Here is a 23,048-nt window from a genome sequence, read left to right on the forward strand (position 1 = left end):
GTCCACAAAAACTCCTCAGCTGCCCCACATATCCTACTTACCCTTTAGGGCTTATACATGACACTTAAAAGTAAAGATGCTCTTGGTATCATAAATAAAGAGAGAAGCAGAGAAGGCCTTCATGTTATACACAGAGACTGTACCATTTGAAGAGGTATCAGCGTAAAAGCTTCATTTGTAGCAAGCCGTGGGGATTATTATTTTCTCACACATAGATGGAGCTTTGAATAATTATGAAGGACATACTGAAAAAAAGTCTCAAGTAATTTAATTGCAAAACAGTTTTAGACATCAGTGTTTAAGCTTTTGTTTTCTGTGTTTGCTTTGCTGGCCTTGGGAGTCTGTTTTCTTTTTGTTGCGATTCTTGTTTTTGACATTATGAGTTTCATAATACCGCACACCAACTTTCTTAGAGTGCTGCTGGCGCTCTTGCCTTCTCCTCTGCAAAGTAAAGGAAAAAAGGTTAACGAAAAAAGAAATACATTTAAATCACATGTACATATCTCTCAGTGTTAGAAAGATGGCAACTTGCACATGTTAACAACAGGACTCTTCCTTATTCTTTTGCAAACAATTAATCCTCTTGGCAGCTTTCTCCTCTCTGGCTCACTCGCCCATCACTCCATATCTCTATACCCAGGAATCAGGCAAGTTTCTTAATTTTAATACAAATAAAACAAAAATAAGACTTTTAAACATCAAGGCAAAAAGGTAGACAACCCCTTTTGTGCATGTATAACTGTACTGCCTTCATTTACATAAGAGCCACTCCTCCTAATCATTGGAACTGGCCAATTAAGCCACACTCATCATTGTCAAAACTGGTGACACTACATGTTCTAAAGTTAACCCAGTTAGCCTAGAGTCCAGATCTCAATCCAAAACAGCGATTCTGAACCTGGAATTGAAAAAGGCCTATTAATTCACAATCCCCATGCTACCTGACAGAGCTTGAGCAGCCGCACAGAGAAATGTTAAAAAAAAAAAAAAAAAATGCACATGTGTAAGGCTGATAGAGACCTATCCACACAGGCTTAATGTTGTAATTGCTGCCAAAGATGTATAGGGGTGTATACTACAATTAATATGTTTTTATTTTAATTAAGTTAAATCAGTTCACATAGTTCTTTTTTCACTTTGACGTGAAAGTATCTTAAATCAGCTAATTGGTGTCAAAAAGACAAGATAAAATTCTGTGATTTCTAAGACAAAAAACACATAAAAAGTGTCAAGGGGCAAATAGTTTTTATAGCCACTGTGAATCTGAAAAAAAAAAAAAATCTATCTGCTGTCTAGATGCATGTAGTACTATAAATGAAATGCATTTATCAAATATATTGTGCAATAGGATTGGTGATTTACTTACAAAGCTGCTGGCATTTGCCTTACAGTTGTATATAACCATGCACCAATCTATATGTGTACATCCAGTTTTACTCCATGTCATTTATATTGCTTAATCTTAAAAACAAATTAACAAACCTCTTTTGATGAAAGTTTCTTTTGTGGCTGTTCACTATCTTCTTCATCGGCATCACATTGTTTTCTTTTCTTTCCTTTTCCTGAAATACATTATGAATTTAACTTAAAAATAACAACTTATAAACATGATGTTAGTGTTGCATAGGTCAGGCAGGATCAGGCCAGCAGATTGCAGTTAGCTCAATCCAATTCTCCCCTCCTTTTGGGGGCTATCACATAATTGTATACCCAAGCTTGCCTGGCATGCCCCCTCCAGTGATGTCTTACAAGGAAAGGCATAAAAATCAGAATAGTGCACTGGGTTAGGTGGGTCTTGGGTCGGGAGAGGGTGGGTTACAGTCAGATGAGGGTTTACTTTTTGTTCGTTGAACCGAGCATCACTACACATTGTATTTAACGGATAGCTACACCAGGGTCCTATATTTCCCAAACACAGATTTCACACTTTTGTGCCAGAGGTGACATATACAACTGGCTAGCAAAAGTGGTCAATGGGTTTATATGATACTGAAGGTTCCTATATGTATTTAGTAAAGAACTTTTAATCACAAGAGAGGGTTACATGCAAACAGTGCACAGCCTATGAGGTATTCTGTCAGCTAGTGGGGGCAGATACGACAGCCTCCTTGTTAGACTACAGCTCTGTTTAACTGGAGTTTATCATCAATATGATGCTTACAATGGCCCATTTGAAGGTAGGAAAGATGATGAGAATAATAATAATGTGGGCAGTAAACATAGGCAATGAATGCGTAAGTGGGATCGAGTTTACATTAATACCTTTATCTTGTTGGTCCTCACTTGGTTTTGTAAACAGGTTTTCTGTCAGATGCTTAGGAATTCTACAAAGAAAAAAATCCCATTTATTAAAAGTGCTTAAACAGAGTAGGCAATGGTAAAATTCTGTAACCACTATTGGTAATATAACTTCTATCTATTTTTATAAGCTAGACAATAGCTTCCCACAAATGCCCACAATTTACAAGGAAACTGTATAGACACTTTACTTCTTAAGTACATAGTCTGTTTCTGTTACTAATAAAGTTCAAGCAATCTTGATGGTCAAGTTATCATTAAACCTATGTCATTCTTTTTTATTCGGCCTGCGTACACAAGCGAGTGTGCAAACAGTTCATATTCTCCAGTATAAACTTAGTTACTTATATGTTAACCATCTGTAATTTCACATTATTCAACTATGATTTATCACTTATTTATGATAGGAATGAAGAAACAGGTGAAGTTAAAGGTAAAGAAAGTGACGCACACACAGTACATTTACAAAATGTACTACACTTCATTCAACACCTATCACACTATCAACGCCATTTTATACCCATTTATAAGACCCATTTAGCAGCATTTTATTCTTATTGATGACATACAGAGCTTTTGGAAGCAAATATTTTGTTGCCAGAATTTCATCTCGAACGTATTGCTAGACATATGAAAGCAGACTGGATCAATTTAACTAACCTAAGTGATCCTTTAACTTTATTGTCATACATTTTGTAGAATGTGTTCTAAAAACCTGCATGATTAACTTTGCAAAATCTTTGTCTTTGTCAGGATTAAAGGTTTAAAAAAAAAAAAAAAAAATCTTATTTTCCCTGTGCCTTAAAAGACATTGTTCTCATTTCCTGCTGAAATGAACAACATGTTCCATACTTTCCTCACCAGTGTTAATATCTTAATTACACTTTTCATATAACGTGGATTAAATAAAAAGTGCCAACACAACAATATTTCATTAGCGAATCTTGCAAAGCAGATCCAGTGGCAAGTATCCCAAACCATCACATGTGGCACAGATTTTATTCTCTTGCACAACAAGTGCTAACGAGACAATGTTACGTACCCATTTGAAAACTGGAAAGTCTTCAATCAAAGAACATTCAGTGAATCATTAGATTTAATAAGTGAGCACTTTTCAAATCCCTTAGAGATGGTCTAGGTCTTAAAAAAACATCTCCAGATTCCCAATACAGAGAAGTCCCAGCAAGACCTTTCCATACAGCCAGGCTGTGATGTTACATGAGAGAATGCTGGTGAATTAATTATGGTATCTTGGGAGAAAGAATAGCGAATATCACCCAATACCATTCCAGGAAGATTACCGGACTAGTGAAGCTGTTGAAGTGCCAAGATTAAACCAGCTGCAAACTAAGACTTCGCAGTTGTAGGTTCACTCAATAGAAAAGCAGTGGAGATTAAGACTTGGACTGGGTGATTGATGTATATTGAAGTGAATAAGTAGTTTTTAAAGCTTTATGTAATGAACATACACAGAAAGAATAATGTCTAATATTTCCATTGGATACAAGAAAACCAAGTCAATAGGGCAGGTATGGGCTCCCCCAACAATTATTCCAGTGCAGCTGCAGTTTATTCTTGCTGCTTTCATTTGACATGAAGAATGGTATGGCAGCTAAGTGCTATTATTATGCTAAGCTATTATATACAAAGCCCACAACTTAAGACTTATTATTCTAGTTATTATCTCCCTAAACCTGTTCTCTATTTCAGAAAGACTCATACTTTACCTTAAAGCAGAAAATCTTTTGGCTTTGGCTTTGTCTAGGAATTTTTTGTACTTTGCAATCCGATCATCTAACTCTTTTACCAGTGCTTTAGAACTTCTGTCTTTGGTGCTTGAATCCTTTGTTTCACCCATTAGCATATCACTGCTTTCCTCTTCTGTTTCTTCTTCTGCAGAGTCCTCTTCTTCAGACTCAACATCAGAGATATCTGGGATTCCTTCAATAGGTACTAAATCTTCCTCTGAGAATTCTGGTGCCACGCTGATCTTGCCAAAGTTTTGTCGTACATGGGACATGAGATCTTTGATCTGATTTCTGTCTGGATTTTCTTGAGAAGCTTCTGTTGTATCATTTTCCTCTGACTGCTCCTTAGTAACACTACTGGTATCTGCAGGAGTAGCCAATGCCTGTGCTGTCTGTAAATTACAAAAACAGTTATTGTTTTTTCACATGTAAATATTTGATTCGCTTAGGCTAACCATAAAAGATTACTGCCAGGATAAAGCTTTAAACATAAGTGAAAAAAATCTTGTTAAAAAAATATTTTAAAAACACAAGCATCATTCAGAACATCTGCTTGTACTGAAGTAACAAAGTAACTTTGGTTCAAAAAAGACACAACCAACCAAGTTTCTACATTCTGGACTAAATAAAATCTGCCTGTCAGCTGATCGAGAGTAAGGCAATAGCCATAACTGAAGCCTCAGAGGAGGACGACTAGTCCCCAGATCAACTTGTACTAAAAGCTAATATCAATAACCCTGTATTTTCTCACTTGCTAAAAAGCCATCCAACCGCTTCTTGAAGTTATCTAATGTCTCCCAGGAAGAGAAATCCACAACTTTACAGCTCTCGGCATAAAAATCCCTTTCATAATATTTAGACGGAACCTCATTTCTTCTAATCAGAGTGGGTGCCCTTGTGTCTGCTGAAAGGACCTACTGGTCACTGGAAAGATTATATATGATCCTCTTATATATTTATACATCATACCCTGCCTGAGTCTGAGCTTTCAGAAGAAGCCAGAGCTACACATTAGAACTGCTTTCAGGTAAACTATTGTTTCTCCTCCTACTATTGGAGGAGTCCCAAGCCAGACTTGGATGTTTTAAAAAATCTGTTTTTGAAAAACAGATTTCAGTGCAGGATTCTGCTGGAGAAGCTCTCCCTAACAACCACTTTTGGTGCAATCCGACAAATCAAATTATCATAAGGTTAGTGGGCACCAAAGGATCGTACATGTAGCGATTTTTCTTCCGTCGGTCAGAATATCAGGTTTCAGAATTTTCACCATTAACAATAAAATTTGCCTACTGTCCAACTGTTTGCAGGACCAAGCAGGGAGTTTTTCTAGCTTCAACTAGACGATATCGATTGAAGTGGTCATTTTTGTTGATGGGCAAATAAGCTTGGTCCTATGATAACCAAAAGGTCTGGGGATTCCAGATATACTTAATACAGCAAATAAGCTAGATTTCACTCCAACTGGTCGTCAGGTTTAGCCCCCACATCTACTGATTTACTTCTCGATGTGACTGGCCTCAAAGTTTGGGAACCTCTAATGTAAATAACTTTAGGTATGCTATTAAACACTGTATTTTTGTAGCATGGAATTCATGCCTCATGCATAAGGCACTCCCATAGAATAGTAAATACCCCACATAAATGTGATATATGCAAAATAGTTACAAGTTAATAGTGAAGTGGTTTAATCCTTTAAAGGACAAGGAAAGGCTAAGCCACATGGGGGTGCCAAAATGTTAGGCACCCCCAAGTGACTAATTGCTTACCTTGTAAGGGAGGGAGCGCTGCAGCTACCCCGAGCTCGTGCTGTTCACTCCGAACAGGGGCACCAGCCCGGGGTAAAAGGTAGGCGATTTAAGTCACTTGGGGGTGCCTAACATTTTGGCCCCCCCAAGTGACTTTGCCTTTCCTTGTCCTTTAGGCACTGTCATCAAGACCCTGCATACTGGTACTGTGGGGAAGTAGAAAATGGAAAGTTCCATTAAAAGGACACCACAGAAAAAAAAAGAGGAAAAAGAGGAGGGGGGGAGTAGTGAAAGCCAGAGTATCTAAGGCAGTGGCCTAACTACAGCACAGCAAACTCAAAGTCATCGGGGGTCCCAGTGGGCCTGGGTCTTGGGGTCTGCTGCATGCTATTTCCAGCCCTCTTTGTACATTAAAGTGTGCTGCCTGCTCGCTAATTTGCGCTGGAAGGCAAACGAGTGAGAGTAGGCGGGTGAAACAGGGAAAATTTGTCTTTTGTATGGGTGCTGGGCCCCCTCAAAGATCTTTGGCAGAAGGGCCCGGGTGGAACAAGTTATTTAGCGTGAAACAAGTAAAAAAAAAAAAAAAGGCAGTAAGAGGAAACTAGAATAAACTGTGGAGCACAGAGCTACAGCAGACTGAAACTTAATAGAGTATAGAGAACAGGCAGAAAAGGAAGGGTAATAAGGTACCTTACATTAAAAGATGAGACTTGTGGGTCAGTTCTTAGGAAAGACAATATATAAAAGAAAAATAAAGTACACACTTTGCCTTTACAACCTAACCAAAATGAACTCAAATACTGCTGATTATTTATTTGAAACACACAAAAATGTATTGATAATATGGGATAAAAGATAAATATTGAATATAGCTATAACATCCACATTTTTATAATTTACTACAGCGACACAAATATGCTACAGAATATAACTATGGCCAGGCAATGGAGACTCTCACTTAATATGAACACTGCTTAAGTTAATAGAAGCTGAAAAGTTTAAGTAAGTGGAGTTCAAAAATTAAATAATAAATAAAAGTTGTTAAAAGAAGATACTTCTAACAAAGAGATACCTCGGAATTATGTTCAGCATTAGGAGGTTTAACATAGAACGGAATCCTCCCCCTCTGCCAGTCATTAAGAACCATTTTTGAGACAGTTTGACGGTCTGGTTCACCGCCCTAGTGCAAAGATAAAACAAATATATATATATTACTATAACACTTCTCAGCAATTCAATTAAAAAGGCTGCTAAACTTGTTAAATTGTGCTTACTACAAAGGTAGTTTAAAGAGATACTGACACGTGAAATTAAACTGTTTTTAATATATCATTACACTGTCTTTGCAGGAGCTTTAGAATTTTGCCATAAAAGTATTTGCCCAACACTTTTACATTACCTATCTGGTCTCCATTGTTCCTCTATAAGGGGGCTGCCATGTTTGTGTAGCAGGAGTCTGGTAGCATTAGAAGCTATAATTTGTTAGGATGGACAGTCAGGGTGGCAAAACAGCCAGGTTTGGGAACATCAAGTAACAGTCACTTACAAAAGCAGCCCTATCAGTGAAAAATGATCAACATGACCTATAGGTAACTTTTCATGTATATTCATATTTTGAAAAGTAGTATTTTTGTGTCAGTGTCACTTTAAGGTATCCCTGTGTACAAGCTATGATCAAATCTGGGGTTGCTCCTATTCCAGCCTTTTGGCTGCTTAAGGTTGACAATGATTTCTAAACCATTAGTTCTGTCTGGACCGTGCCACTTTCAGGTCCTTGTAAGAGGACAACCATGTTTGAAGTAAGGCTTTAGGGAATAAAGAACATTGAGGACATGATGCAAATAAAATTTTAGCCCATGAGACTAAGTCCATTCTCTCCATTCATTGTAAACTGTTCTGGTTGCTTACCTCCTTACAGTTACCAGAACGTTCCAACATCATTTTTTTTTGGAGAAGAGAAATTAACATTAAGCCTAAATCTGTCCTTAGTGTAGCTGAGGTCAGCCTTCAATCTTTAAAAGAAGAAATACCTTCCCTGATCTTGTAGGCAATAATGAATGGAGACGGTTTCCATCTGGATTTAAAATGATCACTATCTTTAAAAATGGAATCTTTATTGAAGCTCCCCATAGATCCACTATCGTCACTGTTTCTAATGAGGGGCAACATGTCCTAGCAGTCCCTGCCATAAGTAGAGAGATTTCAGGTCCGTCTAGTTGCCGATTGCACTAAAGGTGGCCATACACCTTTAGATCCGCTCTGAAGGTGTCTTACAAGGACCGGGAGATATCGGGAGAATCCAGGCTAATTCAGGCCAGATATCGGTCAGGCAGGCCCATCAGTAGTGCCCATACACGGGATGATTAGCTGCCGAATCAGCAGCTACAATCGGCCTGTGTATGGCCACCTTACGGATAAGAATCAATCAGCAAGCAAGGACAGCCTGGAAAAGCAGCCAGCTGAGTGGGACTAGCAGGGTTTTGGGGGAAATCGTGAATAACACTGCCAGAAACTTTTCTACACATTTTCTCAATATTTGAAGTATAATGCACTAGAACAATGTTTTGTTTTGTTTTTTTTACACAATATTTCCAGTTTAAAGAAGGAGGAAAGGATAAAACTAAGTACGCTTTATCAGAAAGGTCTATGTAAATACAGCCATAAGCACTCAAAGAAAAGCTGCACTGAGACCCCTTTGAAAGAGAGGATTTTTTTGTCTCTTTTTTGTAGGGTATCTGACTTCCTCTTTCAGTAAAATCCTTCTATCCAGGGACCAGAGTCTGCTCAGTTCTCTCCCCTCTCCTGCTCCCCCCTCCCATAAGAATTAATAAAACTCACTCAACTCACCCTTAGGAGTGTGTAATCTGAGCTATAATGGCTAAACTGCAAGCAGGAAGCTATGAAGACCAAGCTAAAATGGCAGCTGCAATCTTAAACAGAAAGCTTCTAGGGCTCTTTACTCAGGTATGGTAATGCTTTCTGCAGAATAAATATATTCTAGGTGGCACTAATGTGGTGAATCTATTGGCAGTAAAATGCCAAAATGACTTTCATTCTCCTTTAAGTTCTTCTTAGGTGCAGCACCCCCTTAAACTTTTGTTTATGCATACAGACCTTTAGAAGTTTTCCTGTTCTAAATGCAAGCTTTTCCAGGAAATCCTCTGCATTTTCCCAGGACTCTATCTTATAGGTCTTCCTAATGTATTCAGGCTTGGCTCTCTCAAGCACAGCAGCAATGTGGTCCTCTGGGCTTTTAATCTTTTCAACTTGTACCTAGGTATTAGATAAAAAAAAACATTTGTGAATACTTGTAAAAGTACTTGGAAATAGACAATCTTTCAGACAAACACACAGACGACATAGTGGAAATATAAATAGACAAAAAATCAAACTATATGTCTAAAGTATACTCTGCACTCCAACCACATGCATTTTCCCTTTATTGTCTATTTCATTACATCAGTACAAGCATCCTGTATGGGTTTAATACGCACCACTCCCTTCAAAACAATGTCTGTTTCTGAGTCGCCAGATGGATATACAACTCCAGGGCAGTCTATGAGAAATATACGCCGCATGAGGGTAATGTACTGCCAAACCTACGAATAAAAAGAAACCATCAACACAAGTCCAATGTCTTACAGCAGTTGAAGTTACATATATGATATAACAGTTTAATATAACTGGCCTATTTGATACTGAAGGGTGTATTAGTAAGGCCTCTGATAAAACCAGTGAATTCATTTTTCTTTATAGAAATACAATATTTCTGGTTAATTTCTGGGGGGTAGAGTTTTGCTAATCTTAGGACTGCCCCTTGAAAGTTAATAGATGGGGCACAAGTATTTAAAATGTTAGTAACAAACTACCAAGCACAGAACGAATCAGCAAGTGTTGGATATTGTAAGGGGTGGTTCACCTTCAGGTCAACTTTTAGTATTTTATAGAATGTCTTATTGTTAGCAACTTTTAAACTGTCTTCATTGTTTATAGATTTTGAGTTATTAGACTTTCTCTCCTGACTCTTTCCAGCCTTGCAATGGGGGTCACTGACCCAAGCAGACAAAAATATAGTTGCTCTGTGAGGCTACAATTTTATTGTTACCTATTATTACTTAACTTTCTATTTAGGGCCTCCACTACTCATATCCCTGTCTCTCTTTTAAACCACTGCCTGGTTGCTAGGTTACATTGGACTCTATCAACCAGATAGCTCCTGAAATTTCAAATTGGAGAGCTGCTGAACAAAAAGCTAAAATAATTCAAAAACTACAAATAAAAAAGAAAGACCAATTGCAAATTATCAACCACCATTAAATATATTACAATTATATATTATATTATATTAAAATCATCTGTGTATTGCTTCCCAGCAATACACAGATGATTTTACAGTTAGCCTCAACAAAAATGACAGAAGAAAAAATAGTATATCACCACAACAGGGAAAGTGCTACACAGCAAGTCACTTAGTTGTTATAGTATTGGGTGCATGGTGAAACCCCACTGCCAGGGGTAGAGCCCCTGTAAATCCACAGTTGCACTTCTGCCTTGCAACGCTGGGGTGCTGAATTCAATTCCACCCAGGACTCTATCTGCAAGGTCTTTGTATGTTCTCCCCGTGCCTGCTTGGGTTTTCTCCGGGTACTCCGGTTTCCTTCCACACTCCAAAAACATACATGCAGGTTAACTGGCTTCTGACTAAACTAATCATATTGTATGTGAATGTGATAGGGACCTAAGATTGTAAGCTCTTCAGGGACAGGGACTTATATGAAATAAGTATTTAAAAAGTAATGCAACACATTTGCAAATTACTTTGTACTTTAACTCACCTTTGTTTCACCAGCTAATGGAGCCACGTTGCAAACTTTCTTGGACCTTAGTGTATTAATTACAGAACTTTTGCCCACATTAGGATATCCAATAAATCCCACGCTGACCTGCTTTTTGTCAGTGTGAAGCTGATAAGAAAAAGGAGGTATTAATGACATTCCAAATGAGAGAGAAGGTATTCTTATAAAGTACAGGCTAGACAATTTAAAGATAATGATGTTTACACCAATAAGTACAAATTACTGCAAGCTACAAGTTCAATGAATCTCTGTTCATACCCACACATTTTTATCTGCAAGACTGAACTCTCCTAAAATACAAGCAAAAAATATTTCCCATTGAAAAAATGTAACATTTTATTTTACAGCATTGTTTCTGTGGCCACTAGTTTACGGCACCTTGAGTTTTTATTATTTCCTTCTTTTCACAATATTTATTTCCCGTCTCTGACCTTTTCAAATGTTTTTACAGTGCATTATGAGCATCATGATTAATGGTATGGCAGTTAAGAGAGCTTAAGTGTATTTTCTAGCTACTACTGCTGCACTTTTGCAAGTGAAAACCTCACAATCTATTGCAGAACATGTAGTCAACACATGCTAAAAGACAACTGAAGAACTTGAAATAGCAGCAGCTCAAACAATCTGATTAAAGCATATCTATGATTGAAAATAATTGTGTGGGACAAAAATAAAATAAATGTTATTAAAGGATATATAAACTTAAAATTAAAAAGGTTCCTGCCATGGGTGAAACAGTAAAAGAAAGGCGCCTCCAGCCCAACACCAATAGGGAACTTATGGTGCGGGCAACCATATAGGCCCTATATCATAGGGCCACACATGTGCATAATGAGTGAGTGCCCCATCTCATTTATTATTCACATGCATGCGACAGACTGGTTGGCACATCCCCTGATCCCTGATGTGGGGTCCAGACCACTTGAAAGGGGGCTTTATATAAGCTATATAAGTTACTGGGTACTTTTACTAACTATACCTGTTCCGATGTAGGTTTACTAGATTGGTGCAGCTTAGTTGCCATAGAATTAGCCAACTCCATTTGCTTTTACACCTCAACTGTTGACAGGAGTATTACATTATTTTATCAAACATTTTTATTTTAGTGTAAAACTAAATGTAAAGTTTAACTAGGACCACAAAATATGCAAATAATGTAAGTATTTTTTTTATTTGATGCATTTTCTGATACCTGCATTCCATCTTAAAAGTTATTACCCTAGGGTTGCACAGGTAATGTTATCATTTGTATCTATTTAAACTTTAACATCTTAATGTAAGCACAAGACACTCCATAAAATAAAACCATATTGTAATTTATTTTAGCCATGTAATGTCAGCATTTATAAAAACCATAATATTTTATTTGGCAGCTGTTTATGTTTCAGTGCTTATTGCAGCTTCTCATCCTTGACTATAAAAGCCCTATCAATTTAAAGAGATCACCGCATAATTACTATTCAGGTTCCTACATAAGCTTAAAATAGAGCTCTGTCCCATTATAGGCTTAGATTTCTTATATTAAGAATGTTTGTAAATTTAATGCAGAGATTTACTTTTCCGCAGCTAAACCTTTCTATCTTTATTTTTCCGCAGCTGTCACTTTCACAGTTAAATCACCATCACCAATGTCTGAAAGGTTTATTAACACCTTAATTCAGGGCATTTGATCCTGCTTTGCTGTGTGGGACAGTGGCTCTGATTCATAGTATATCCAGAATCTTATACCAATCTTATAGTCTTGTTTGCCAGAAAGGAGACAAAAATAATCATAGTAGCAGGAAATAATAACAAGTAGCAGGAAATAGATTCCCCATGCCGCATAAAAAGTGCAAATACTTTTTCCAGGAGTAAAGAATCCCCCGACCAAAAAAATCTATATTAGTTTTGCCTGAAAACAATGTGTAATATTATGCACACACTTTTCATTTTGATGACATAATTATATGCTTGACTTTTGTCTATCCTGTAGTATGTATCACAATTGTAATTACTGTGGTGAATCTTACTTTTATATGCAGTATAATAGCTAAGCCCACATGCTTCTGGTAAAGGCAATCAAAACACTATGGATCACCACCAACTGAACAGAACGGGAGTTTATTATGCCCTGAGATTGAAGCCAGAAGAGAACAGCATTTTTAGGTATCAGACCAGTGGCTGTACACTGAAAAATCCACTCATTTGGGGAGATTGCCAAACAAGCAAATCTATTTGCTGATTTGCCCACCATGAGGCCCAGACAATCAGATCACAATGATTGGGAAACAGGCTATTGGACCAGGACATGAGCTGATACAGTCCTCAACATAAACAGGCAGCTAGGTTGCCAACTCATTCTGAAGGGCCCGAATCAGCAACTTATATCTGGCCACCTTAAGACTGAGGCATATTAATAGCTTTTCGAATGTCACCATTTGTATATGACCTACCTGCTTTACTTAAAAGAAATCAACACTTTGCTTGCTTAAAGAAAAAGGAAACATAAACTAACAAAATTCTCACAATATGATCATCATTACACCCCTCTCCCAAACACCGGATCCAAATATTGATAATAAGCTTCCTTGCTCCTGTCATATTCTTTTACTTTTAACTGGAACTTGCTGCCGCCTTTCTTCCAAGCCCCGCATCACTTTCTCCCCTGTGTCCTGCCAAATGCAAATGTGCCAAATGAATTCCCTCTGATCCCTAATTGGGAAATATCAATGATGTATCACACTGCTATGGCAACAGACCACAATGCTTTCTACTGGTAGTGCACTAAGGCAGACAGCGCATGAAAGTTCACCAATGATGTACAGGAGGGTCTTGTGACCCGAAAGGTATTAGATGAACAGAGAAAGATCAACACATTAATGCAAATGAGCAGGGCTTGGGGAACGATTTCTGCACATGCACAAGGCCTCAGATTGAGATTTGGTAGGAACTTGAATATTTGGAGTGGATTATGCATTACAAACACAGGGGAGGAGGTTGAGAGGCAGGATGCTATTAAGCACATTGATACATAATGCCCTATCCCTTAAGCTATATTTCATTTTTGACTCTTGTTGTCTTTGAAAAGAAAGATAAGGAAGAAGACAAAATATTCTGATTAACCATTAATATGACAATAATGATTAATGTTAATGTTTGTTTTTCAAATATAAAAGCTTATGCAGCTTGTACAAGGAAGAGGTAAGCAAAGACAAGACGTACGCACAAAAGGAAATAGAGAATTACTGTACCTTTCCAAACTGTCTAAGAAGTTGGATGAAGGCTCCTTTCCCAAAAGAGTTGGTAAGGCTGGAGTGAAAAGCTAATGTTGGATATTCCTGAGATAATGTGGCAACCCAACGTTTCTGTAAAACAGCAAATCAGAGTATTGACTACATCACAAATATGAAACATTTTAAATCCAATATCATCAGCTCAATCCACTTCATTCATTAAAATCACTCATGGATATTTATGGTGTAAAAAGACCAGGAAATGGGGGAGTAAATGATAATAGTGATAGGGAAAGGAATCAGAAGAGATAAGAAAGGTAATATGGTTCAACAACAAACAGATTTCCTATATATTCTAATACAGAGTACTCCTGGGCTACACGTGCAAAATTGATATATGTGCTCTAAATTTCTTATAATTTACAACAGATATTGACTCAGCTCTGCAGGCTGAAAAATAAGTCTTGTGAGTGTTTTGTTTTAGGGATTTTCTTCTTAGTAGCATTTAAAGGTTTACTTTAACAAACACTGTATGTCATTAATTTCAGTGTAGACACCAAAGAATGATAAATATGCTATAAATTTGGAAAACCATATGTGTATAATTTAGATGCGTGCAGTCTGTAGGTCTTTTCTCCTTCTGGTGTTACTGCTTGAATTATGGTGTCCCTAATCACTTTTGGCTATAGTATTTCTCTTAATATCTTTATCTCTCTCTACATTTATAATGTTGATTGTAAATCATAACAAATATCTAAACACAGCAACAAGATGTAAATCGCTGGACTAGTAAAACCCAGAGGGAATATTGGGGCCCTGATAACTGGAGAATAAAAAATTGGGTTTTTGATATACAAAGACTGCTCACTGCTGGTGTTTCGACCAGGCAACAGGCAATGAGCAGAAAATGAAAACTGCATCTTTAACATCCAGGGTCTTTAAAACCAGATGTAGGGAACATCAGCAAAGCTTTGCTCCATCATCAATTGCACAAAGTTTCCACATTTTCTTCCATTAATTTTCTTTTTTAATGGTAATTGAAAATTATTTCCTACAATAACAACCCACAAAGGTGAACGTGAAAGTCAAACAGATTTCTTTTTTGGAAGTATTTAAAAAAAAAGAATAGCAAAAGGCATATTATCCTGATAGAATCCATATTCCTCCCTCCACCCCCTGAAGTTCTTTCCAAGTACCCAAGATATGTTTTCCTGTTAAAGCAGTCCAATTAGTTTAACATAACAAAAAACAGACTATGGATAAAACTTGTGAAACGAAGGCCAACTGTATCAACCATTGACAAAAAGACCGCTTACTTTGTTGGAAGGAATGTGCACTCCTGCAATGAAGGCAAAGAGCCAACATGTAACTGGTGCAATTAATATAAAATATTTTGTGTAAAGTGTAGACTATTGGTATGGAAATTTCAGGGTGGAAGCTCTGCCTTCTTACAAACCAGTGCTAGTGCATCAGGTCACAGGTTTGATACAAGAGGGAGGTAAGTTCAATGAACTAAAGCAAAGAGCAATTTACACAGTTGACAATGAGTTCACAAATCAGTGTTCCTACAAAGGTGGTTACAGAATCATGGTTAGTGTGGCAAATCATCACAGAGCTGTACTATTTACAGCCTCATTCAAGTATTTTCTGAAGGGTTTATTGATTGTTGGTGATGAATTATAGTAATTGGTAATAAGGATGACAGACAAAGTCAGAATGTGAAATGTACTTATGAGCTGACCTGCAATGCCCTTGCCTTGATAATTTGGTAAATTGGATACATGGTATGACTGCATATTGGAAAAGGGCAGACAGAATTTTTACATACCATCCACTCAAGAAGAATACAATGCTGTAACAGCTTTACATATATCTGCTAGCAGACAATTTCAACTAAAAATAACTCTATAGCAAATTGAGAAAATCTGATTTATAGATTCCCATTTCTAGTGCTCAGTGCATGTTTCATGCTGCTAAGCATTCAATCAGCAGAAATAAAGAAGTTTTGATTGCAATGTCTAATGCAAACTAGGGTCATAAGGTGGCCCATACACAGACAGGTTAAAGCTGCCGATTTGACTCCTTCAGACCATTAGGCTACTTATCTGTCCAAGCAAGGGGACCCCTGACGGGCCTACCCAACCGATATGTGGGCAAAAATTGGCCATGTTTCGAACGGGCAGGATTGTTTTTTTTGTCGGATCAGGGACCGCATCGGTTCATTTATGTGGTCCTTGATACAACGGTTTCTATACCGGTCATCTTAACGTCTATGGCCACCTTAAGATAAAGCCTGAACAAAAAACAGTGATGTATATTAGGTTGTGAGAGATCTTACCGTAGCCCATGCAGGTACCAAGTCACACTTGTTTAGGACAAAAATAAGATGCTTCCAAGGCTTTTCTTTCTTGAGATAAGATTCGATATGGGGCGAACGAGTACCCATGGGATCTCTGGAATCCAAGACTTGCACAATCACATCAGATGAATCAATCACCTAAATCACAAATATTTAAGCATGGAATTATTAAAGGATTATTAAAAGACAGACTAATAAACTTAGTGGGGGTCATTTATAATATTTGTGCAGTGCAGAATTAATTACAAAATGTAAATGTCCAGGGAAAAACATGCACAAACAATCATTTACAAAAAATATATATATATATTAACGTGCTGCGAGAACTTTATAAATGACCCCCAATATCTCTCAGCATTTTCTTTCCCTTATGTAATGTATAGCACAAGCAATGTTTTTATCTTGAGATATTTTCCTATTAAGGTTGATTACTAGGCAGGTGTAGTTACACACTTCTCAGTACAATGTATTATATAAACAGACCTTGAAAGTCTACTGTTAGCATGTATTCAGTCAAAAACTGGGCTCATTTTGCTACATACTGACATGATCAGAATGTGACTTGCATTTCAAATACATTTTACTTCTATAAGCTTAAACTATTTTATTCTGTATAATATAAGATCCTTTTTATCCAGAAACCTGTAATTCAAAAAGCTTGGGATGGCATAGAATCCATTCCACATAACCCATTTTAAGCAAATAATTATCTTTTTTTTTTCTCTATAAGAATAAAACAGTACCTTGAACGTAAATAGTTTGCATGAATTCATATTTGTGGCAAAACAATCCTATTGGGTTTATTTAAAGTTTTAATGATTTTTAGCAGGCTTATGGTGATCCAAATTACAGAACGATTCTGGTTAATGACTGGTCCCAAGCATTTTGGAAAACACATCCTATACCTTAACAGACAAGATAAATGGGTGTGTCTGCAATATAGTAGTTAAGCCTTGTTGATCTCAATGGGGAAAAAATTTCTCACCATATCTAGTAACTGCCCCTGCAGCTAGGTTATTAACAGAAATCTATTCAAGAGGAAAACAGGACACAGAGAAAACTAGAGATGTTCAAAATCCAGGATTATGTAAAAGCTGAATCCCAACAAAAGTTTTATTCTTGAACCAACAAATACATATATCTTTTTTTTTTTTTAATAATAATTTTGTAATATTGGTGTGTAGGCAGCCATCTCAGTGCATTGTCACTGAGTTTGAGCTTTCAGAAGGAGCCGGCACTACACATTAGTACTGCTTTCAGATAACCTATTGTTTCTCCTACTCCCATGAAAAAATATGTTTTCCTTTAAAGATCTGTATAACTGAACATGTTTTTTTTTTGTTTTTTTTAAATGATGTGGAATTGTTTCTCAAATTTTAAATTGCAGATTAGGATTCAGATTGAGTTTGGCAACAAACTGAATATTTATGAAAGATTTAGTGCAGTTTTAAAAATCACTGAAAAAGGAAGTCGAACTTGAGCCCTTCTCCAGCTGTTCTGTTCTTCACCTTACAGCAATATGCTAGAAATTGAATGCATGAGTGACATCCCCTGATTTAAAACCAAAGCATTTACAATTCAATTAGGCTGTGGTATTTAGCAAATATTTATATGTTTTGATGCACGATTAGATGTTCTAGTACACTTTATTCCGTGACACAAAGATCAGATTGCATAATGAATTACTTAATAATTTACAAAATATTCCGTGCCTAAAATTCATGTAACATAGATGAACTTCCTTAATTACTATATGATCCATTCAAACTCAATTATGATTATAGTTTACTTAAAATGTGTTTTTTGCAGTTGTCTAAGCTTCACAAATTACGGACTGCAACAAAGCTCAGTGCATCATTAAAACAAAAAGAGAAAAAAAAGTGCATCATTCAAGTTACTACAGTATGGTTTAAATGAGCACATCTTAATAATAATAATTTACTTTGCACTGTAGGAAAATACAGCATAAAATTGCCAATTATTTTCCAGGCTAAAACACTGTTTAAAATGCCAAAACTGGGTACCATTACAGTGAACTGGAATTGCAGTAAAAGACAACATTTAAATGCAAGCTTTCAGGAAAGAATCACTGTAAAACTGCAAGGTGGTTCGATAGAAAAAGAACATACGTTAGAGATCACAAACATAAGTTGCAAAAATATCCCCATCAAAACAGCATAGTTTATACTGCATGTATACCCTCTGGACTAACATAACTTACTTTGGTCCTACTTGAATTGAGCGCTGTAATGATTAAGCTGAGCTTAGTAGAGGAGGTTAGGAGAAAAAATAGAAGTAGATAGCTTGAGATGAGAAGATTCGCTGCATTAAGGTGGCCATACATATTGCGATCCGCTCATTTGATAAGGTCACCAAATGAGCAGATCTTTTCCGATATGCCCACCTAAGGTATACAATATTGGGCTAATTAGATCGTTGGGCTCTAGGGCCAAACAATCAAATTAAAATGGCAGACATAGAGGCCATCGGACAAAGGACCGCATCAATGAGCCTATGCGGTCCTCAATCCGATGGAAAATCAAACCTGCCCAGTTTTAGACCAGATGACGGTCAGGTACGTCCGTTGGTAATGCCCATACACGGGCAGATAAGCTGGCGAAAAGACTTGAATCAGCAGCTGAAATCTGCCAGTGTATGGCTACCTTTAGCTTGGAAGGGAGCATGCCCAATTGTCAACAGCCAAAGTAAATTCCTAAGGGAGGGGGCTGAGCAGATTAGGAAAAGAACGCCTAAGTGATTAAGGGGATGCTGCAGCCTTTCTATTAACTTTTCAACAACTAGAGTGGCAGGCAGTTAAAAAATTTAAAGAGGCTGTTCACTGATTACTTTTTTTTTGAAGGGGGGGTTTAAATGTCCTTTAAGCAAATATAACTATATAAATGATCCGTTACATAAAATGTATGTTGAATCAAACAAATTATCTAGAATAGAAATACTTGTGTAGAGGAAATAAAACTGGGAAATGGCATACCATACAAAATGGGTTGCAGTAGGAATGGTCAATTAACGTTCACACAATAATTAAAGTGTACATAGCAACATACTGCACTAGAAGGTCTCAACCAAGCAGAAATTTCTTTGCAGAAAGGTGTTTTAAGACATTCTGTGCTTCCACAGAATTCTGATCAACATCCTCCTCAAACAAGCATTCTGCAGAACCAGGAAAATAAAAAAAATTACAATTTTTTGTTTAGTGAAGTTAAAACTAGGTATTTCTTAATTAAACAATTAAGAAAAATTTATGTTCAGCAAATACACCAACAAACACTTAGGGCTCTGGCACATGGGGAGATTAGTCGTCCGCAACAAATCTCCCTGTTCGAGGGCAAGTAATCTCCCCGAAAGGCCATCCCACTGGCGATAATGTAAATCGCCAGTGGGATGGCATACGCGGCCCCAAGAGGAAACTTCTGCGATTTCACTGAAAGCAAAGTATCTGATTGGAAGCTATAAACAACATCACTGGTGATGTTTTACTCCACTTTTTACACAGCATGATAAATAGACCCCTTACAGTATTGCTGCTCTGAGCCCTCTGTCAAAAGAAACACTTTCTTGCCTTCTATTGTGTACACATGGCTCTCTGTAGAAGATTTCCTTCTCTAAGCTCAAAGCTCCAAGGGACAGGCTTGCGCCTGCCCAGCTTGCTGCTCCCTCCCCCCACTCCTTCCTGCTGTAATCTAAACCCAGATCTTCCAGGCAGCAGCAAGGAAGTTAACTTTTTCCTATTCCGTTGTGTAATATGCCAATATACTATGTAAGGTATCATGTGTACTCTGGTAATGTCGCAGCAGGCACAGCACCCCCTGGTGACACCATTGGTACTAGAATTTTTGGGCAAAACATTTTGGTAAAAAATATAGCATTTGTGTTTGAAATGACACTTTGAGCACTGAAGTAAGTAAATTAGCACTTACTAAGTTTGCCTGTGTGCAGTAGCCAATAGCAACCAATAAGACATTTACCTTTAAACAGATGACCAGTGAATGCTACTTGGTGGTTGTCTGCCTAGGATTGCTACACCTGGAAAAAGTTAAATCACATAACCCAATGTATGTATAATTTTTAAAGTCTGCAAAGTCTGGGAGCTGCAGACAGATATTTCATATTTGACTGTAATGATAATTTTGTCCATTTGCTTATTTGCAATAAAGGTTAATGTTTTACAAAGATGTCTAATCTTCAGCACTTCAAAGCCCCAAGTACCTACCCCAGGTAGGAAGAAGAAAGGTAACAAAGAAAACTTTGGCATTTATTATTATAGTCTCATGTTGCATTACCGCTTGGTTGGTACAGTGCCTACATTGCATTAAGTGCAGTACTTCTAGCCTAATTTAAGTTTACTTGCCTTTTTATGATGATATTTTGTAACTATATAACTATTGTGTGTCACTGGTATAGAATAAACCTTTTTACCATAAAATCCTCTAAGTGTCCCTACTACTTAGCCAGGGAACAACCTCAAAGGGTGACTACTGCCCATATCCCAGATTCTTTCCATCACTGGAACCACTTTGCACACAGATGCTTTGACTCAATGGAAATTATACTGTTGTTAGAATTATTGCTGTGACATGGCCCGGACTGTCACAAATTGCTTTTGAATAATGCCAGAAAATCATCTTTCTAAAGTAAAAAAAAAGTTTGTTGCGTTTTACACACCTCCATGAATGCCTCTTGCAAAATCAAAACATTTTTTACAGCCTATAACCAGTCCTAGGTCTATTATATACCAAGCTTATTACTGTATTTAACATAAATATAAAAAGGAGGTGGGGGGGGGGGGAATGACGGTCTATAAGCATTACGTACTGTGCCGTTTCTTCCCTCTTCGTAATGCCTTTACCTTTCATAGAGATACATATAAGGCATGAAGTGCTTTAACTACTGAACTGAAATAATTTCCCTAAAACTCATAAATCATAAATAGAGCAAATGGCAATACTAAGTATGTCATGCTAGTTTTAATCACTATAATTTGTTATTTTAACACAAAGAGTATAAATTAGACTGTGGGTGGATATAAAGTAATGTTCTGAGACAATAAAACTTGAAACCATTTATAAATCAGCTACATCTGGAATTTGTTTCGGTGTTTCTGTATAAAATGCAAATGTTATTACAAAAAGTGAAAACGCGATTAAAATGTGCAATACAAAATATGCGCAATACAAAACAACTAAAGCTAAAAACAGATTTTAACAACATAAACATTTTGCTTTTACCCTTCACTTATTCCTATATTTCCCCTGTAATGTTTTAGAAAACAAGGTGTAATTAGTCTTACTACAGATATGAGAACTAATATCTGGAATTCTTGGGTGTTGGCTTTTTCCCCCTTTTTAAACCTGCCCAATCGATATCAATCATGCAGGCTTGTCGTTGGGTCCCATACACTGGTCAATAAGTTAACTGTGCCTGCCAAACGGATATGGATTTATGTTAAGTAAAAGATATTAAGGCTAATTTACAACTGGTAACTGCACTTAAACCAATGCTAGTAACTTCCCCAGTGTCTAAATATTAGGAAAAAAAAGTAAAAAAAAAAAATATAGAATTGTTATTTAAAACATGAATATGTGGCTATTCTTCAAGGAACAGTAACACCAACAAATTAAAGTGTATAAAAGTAACTAAAATATAATGTGCTGCTGCCCTGCACTGGTAAAAGTTGTGTGTTTACTTCAGAAAGTCTACTATAATTTATATAAATAAGCTGCTGTGTAGCCATGGGGGCAAGCCATTCAAAGGAGAAAAGGCACAGGCACATAGCAGATAACAGATAAAACACTTGTATTCTACAGAACTTATCTGTTATCTGCTATGTAACCTGTGCCTTTTCAACTTTTTTTCCAGCTTGAATGGCTGCCCCCGGGGCTACACAGCAGCTTATTATATAAATTATAGTAGTGTTACTGTAGCAAACACACCAATTTTACCAGTGCAGGGCAACAGTGCATTATATTTTTATTACTTTAAAGCTCTTTTATTTTTTGGTGTTACTGTTCCTTTAACCCCTTATAGCTGCTTTGGTCCAGGTAACCCCAAGGGAGGACACCAGTTTTCTTACAATTTCAGGATAAGGTTGCTACACTGTTTCTGAGAGCCATTTTGAGTGATCAATTCACCTTATAAAGTGAAATAAATATATATTAATATATTTTTTGTTCCCCCCATAGTTTGGATCTCCATATCTTACTAAAAAACATTTATATAAATCTAGTCAAATTGTTTGTCTTCAACATGGGAGTTATACAGCTTAGACAGGATCAACAAAGTACTATTTTGTCATTATAGAGGAAAAAATAAAAAAAATAAAAAAATGTGTATGCATAAAATGCACTTTATGGAAGATGGTCTTCCCATAATTCTGTGCTTTCTGGATAGCAAGTTTCCATATAAGAAGTCCCATACACATGTACAGTACATACAGAAACATTTAGAATAAGTGCATATAAAAGCACAGCAGACCACCTCATGCTTTTTAAAAAGAACCTGTTATAAAAAGTTATTGGAGTGCAAATTCAACTTTAGACTCCAAAATTCCATCCTGCTGACATGCCCATAGACACTTATAAAAGCCAACAATGTATTATTCATTATAAAGATTTTCTACGCCTACAAATAGATGGGCAACAATATCACAGATTATTTAAAAACAGGCTCGTGTATTCAACACATTATCCACTTTTGGAATGCTATATAACTTTAGGAAAAACATGTGTATTGATGAGTCACATAAGTATTTCAATGGGAAAATGGTATCCAGAAAATGGTTTTCTCTCAAAACTGCCCAGATATGGAATAAT

General features: G+C 36.8%; 1 protein-coding gene across 1 annotated transcript in view; it reads right to left on the reverse strand.

Annotated features, from left to right (window-relative positions):
• Window positions 1-251: 251 nt before the first annotated feature.
• gnl2 (guanine nucleotide binding protein-like 2 (nucleolar)) overlaps window positions 252-23,048 on the reverse strand; it is a 37,676-nt gene continuing 14,879 nt past the window's right edge. Inside the window, exons 7-16 of the mRNA NM_001001243.1 lie at window positions 16,198-16,356; window positions 13,878-13,991; window positions 10,627-10,755; window positions 9,286-9,390; window positions 8,906-9,064; window positions 6,864-6,971; window positions 4,026-4,438; window positions 2,263-2,324; window positions 1,483-1,562; window positions 252-441 (exon numbers count right to left, since the gene is read on the reverse strand). Of these exons, the coding sequence (NP_001001243.1) occupies window positions 292-441; window positions 1,483-1,562; window positions 2,263-2,324; window positions 4,026-4,438; window positions 6,864-6,971; window positions 8,906-9,064; window positions 9,286-9,390; window positions 10,627-10,755; window positions 13,878-13,991; window positions 16,198-16,356 (1,479 nt within the window). The 3' untranslated portion in view covers window positions 252-291. The remainder of the gene's footprint in view (window positions 442-1,482; window positions 1,563-2,262; window positions 2,325-4,025; window positions 4,439-6,863; window positions 6,972-8,905; window positions 9,065-9,285; window positions 9,391-10,626; window positions 10,756-13,877; window positions 13,992-16,197; window positions 16,357-23,048) is intronic.

The sequence above is a fragment of the Xenopus tropicalis genome, chromosome 2 (genome assembly GCF_000004195.4).
Source record: "Xenopus tropicalis strain Nigerian chromosome 2, UCB_Xtro_10.0, whole genome shotgun sequence".
Classification (NCBI taxonomy): Eukaryota; Metazoa; Chordata; class Amphibia; order Anura; family Pipidae; genus Xenopus; species Xenopus tropicalis.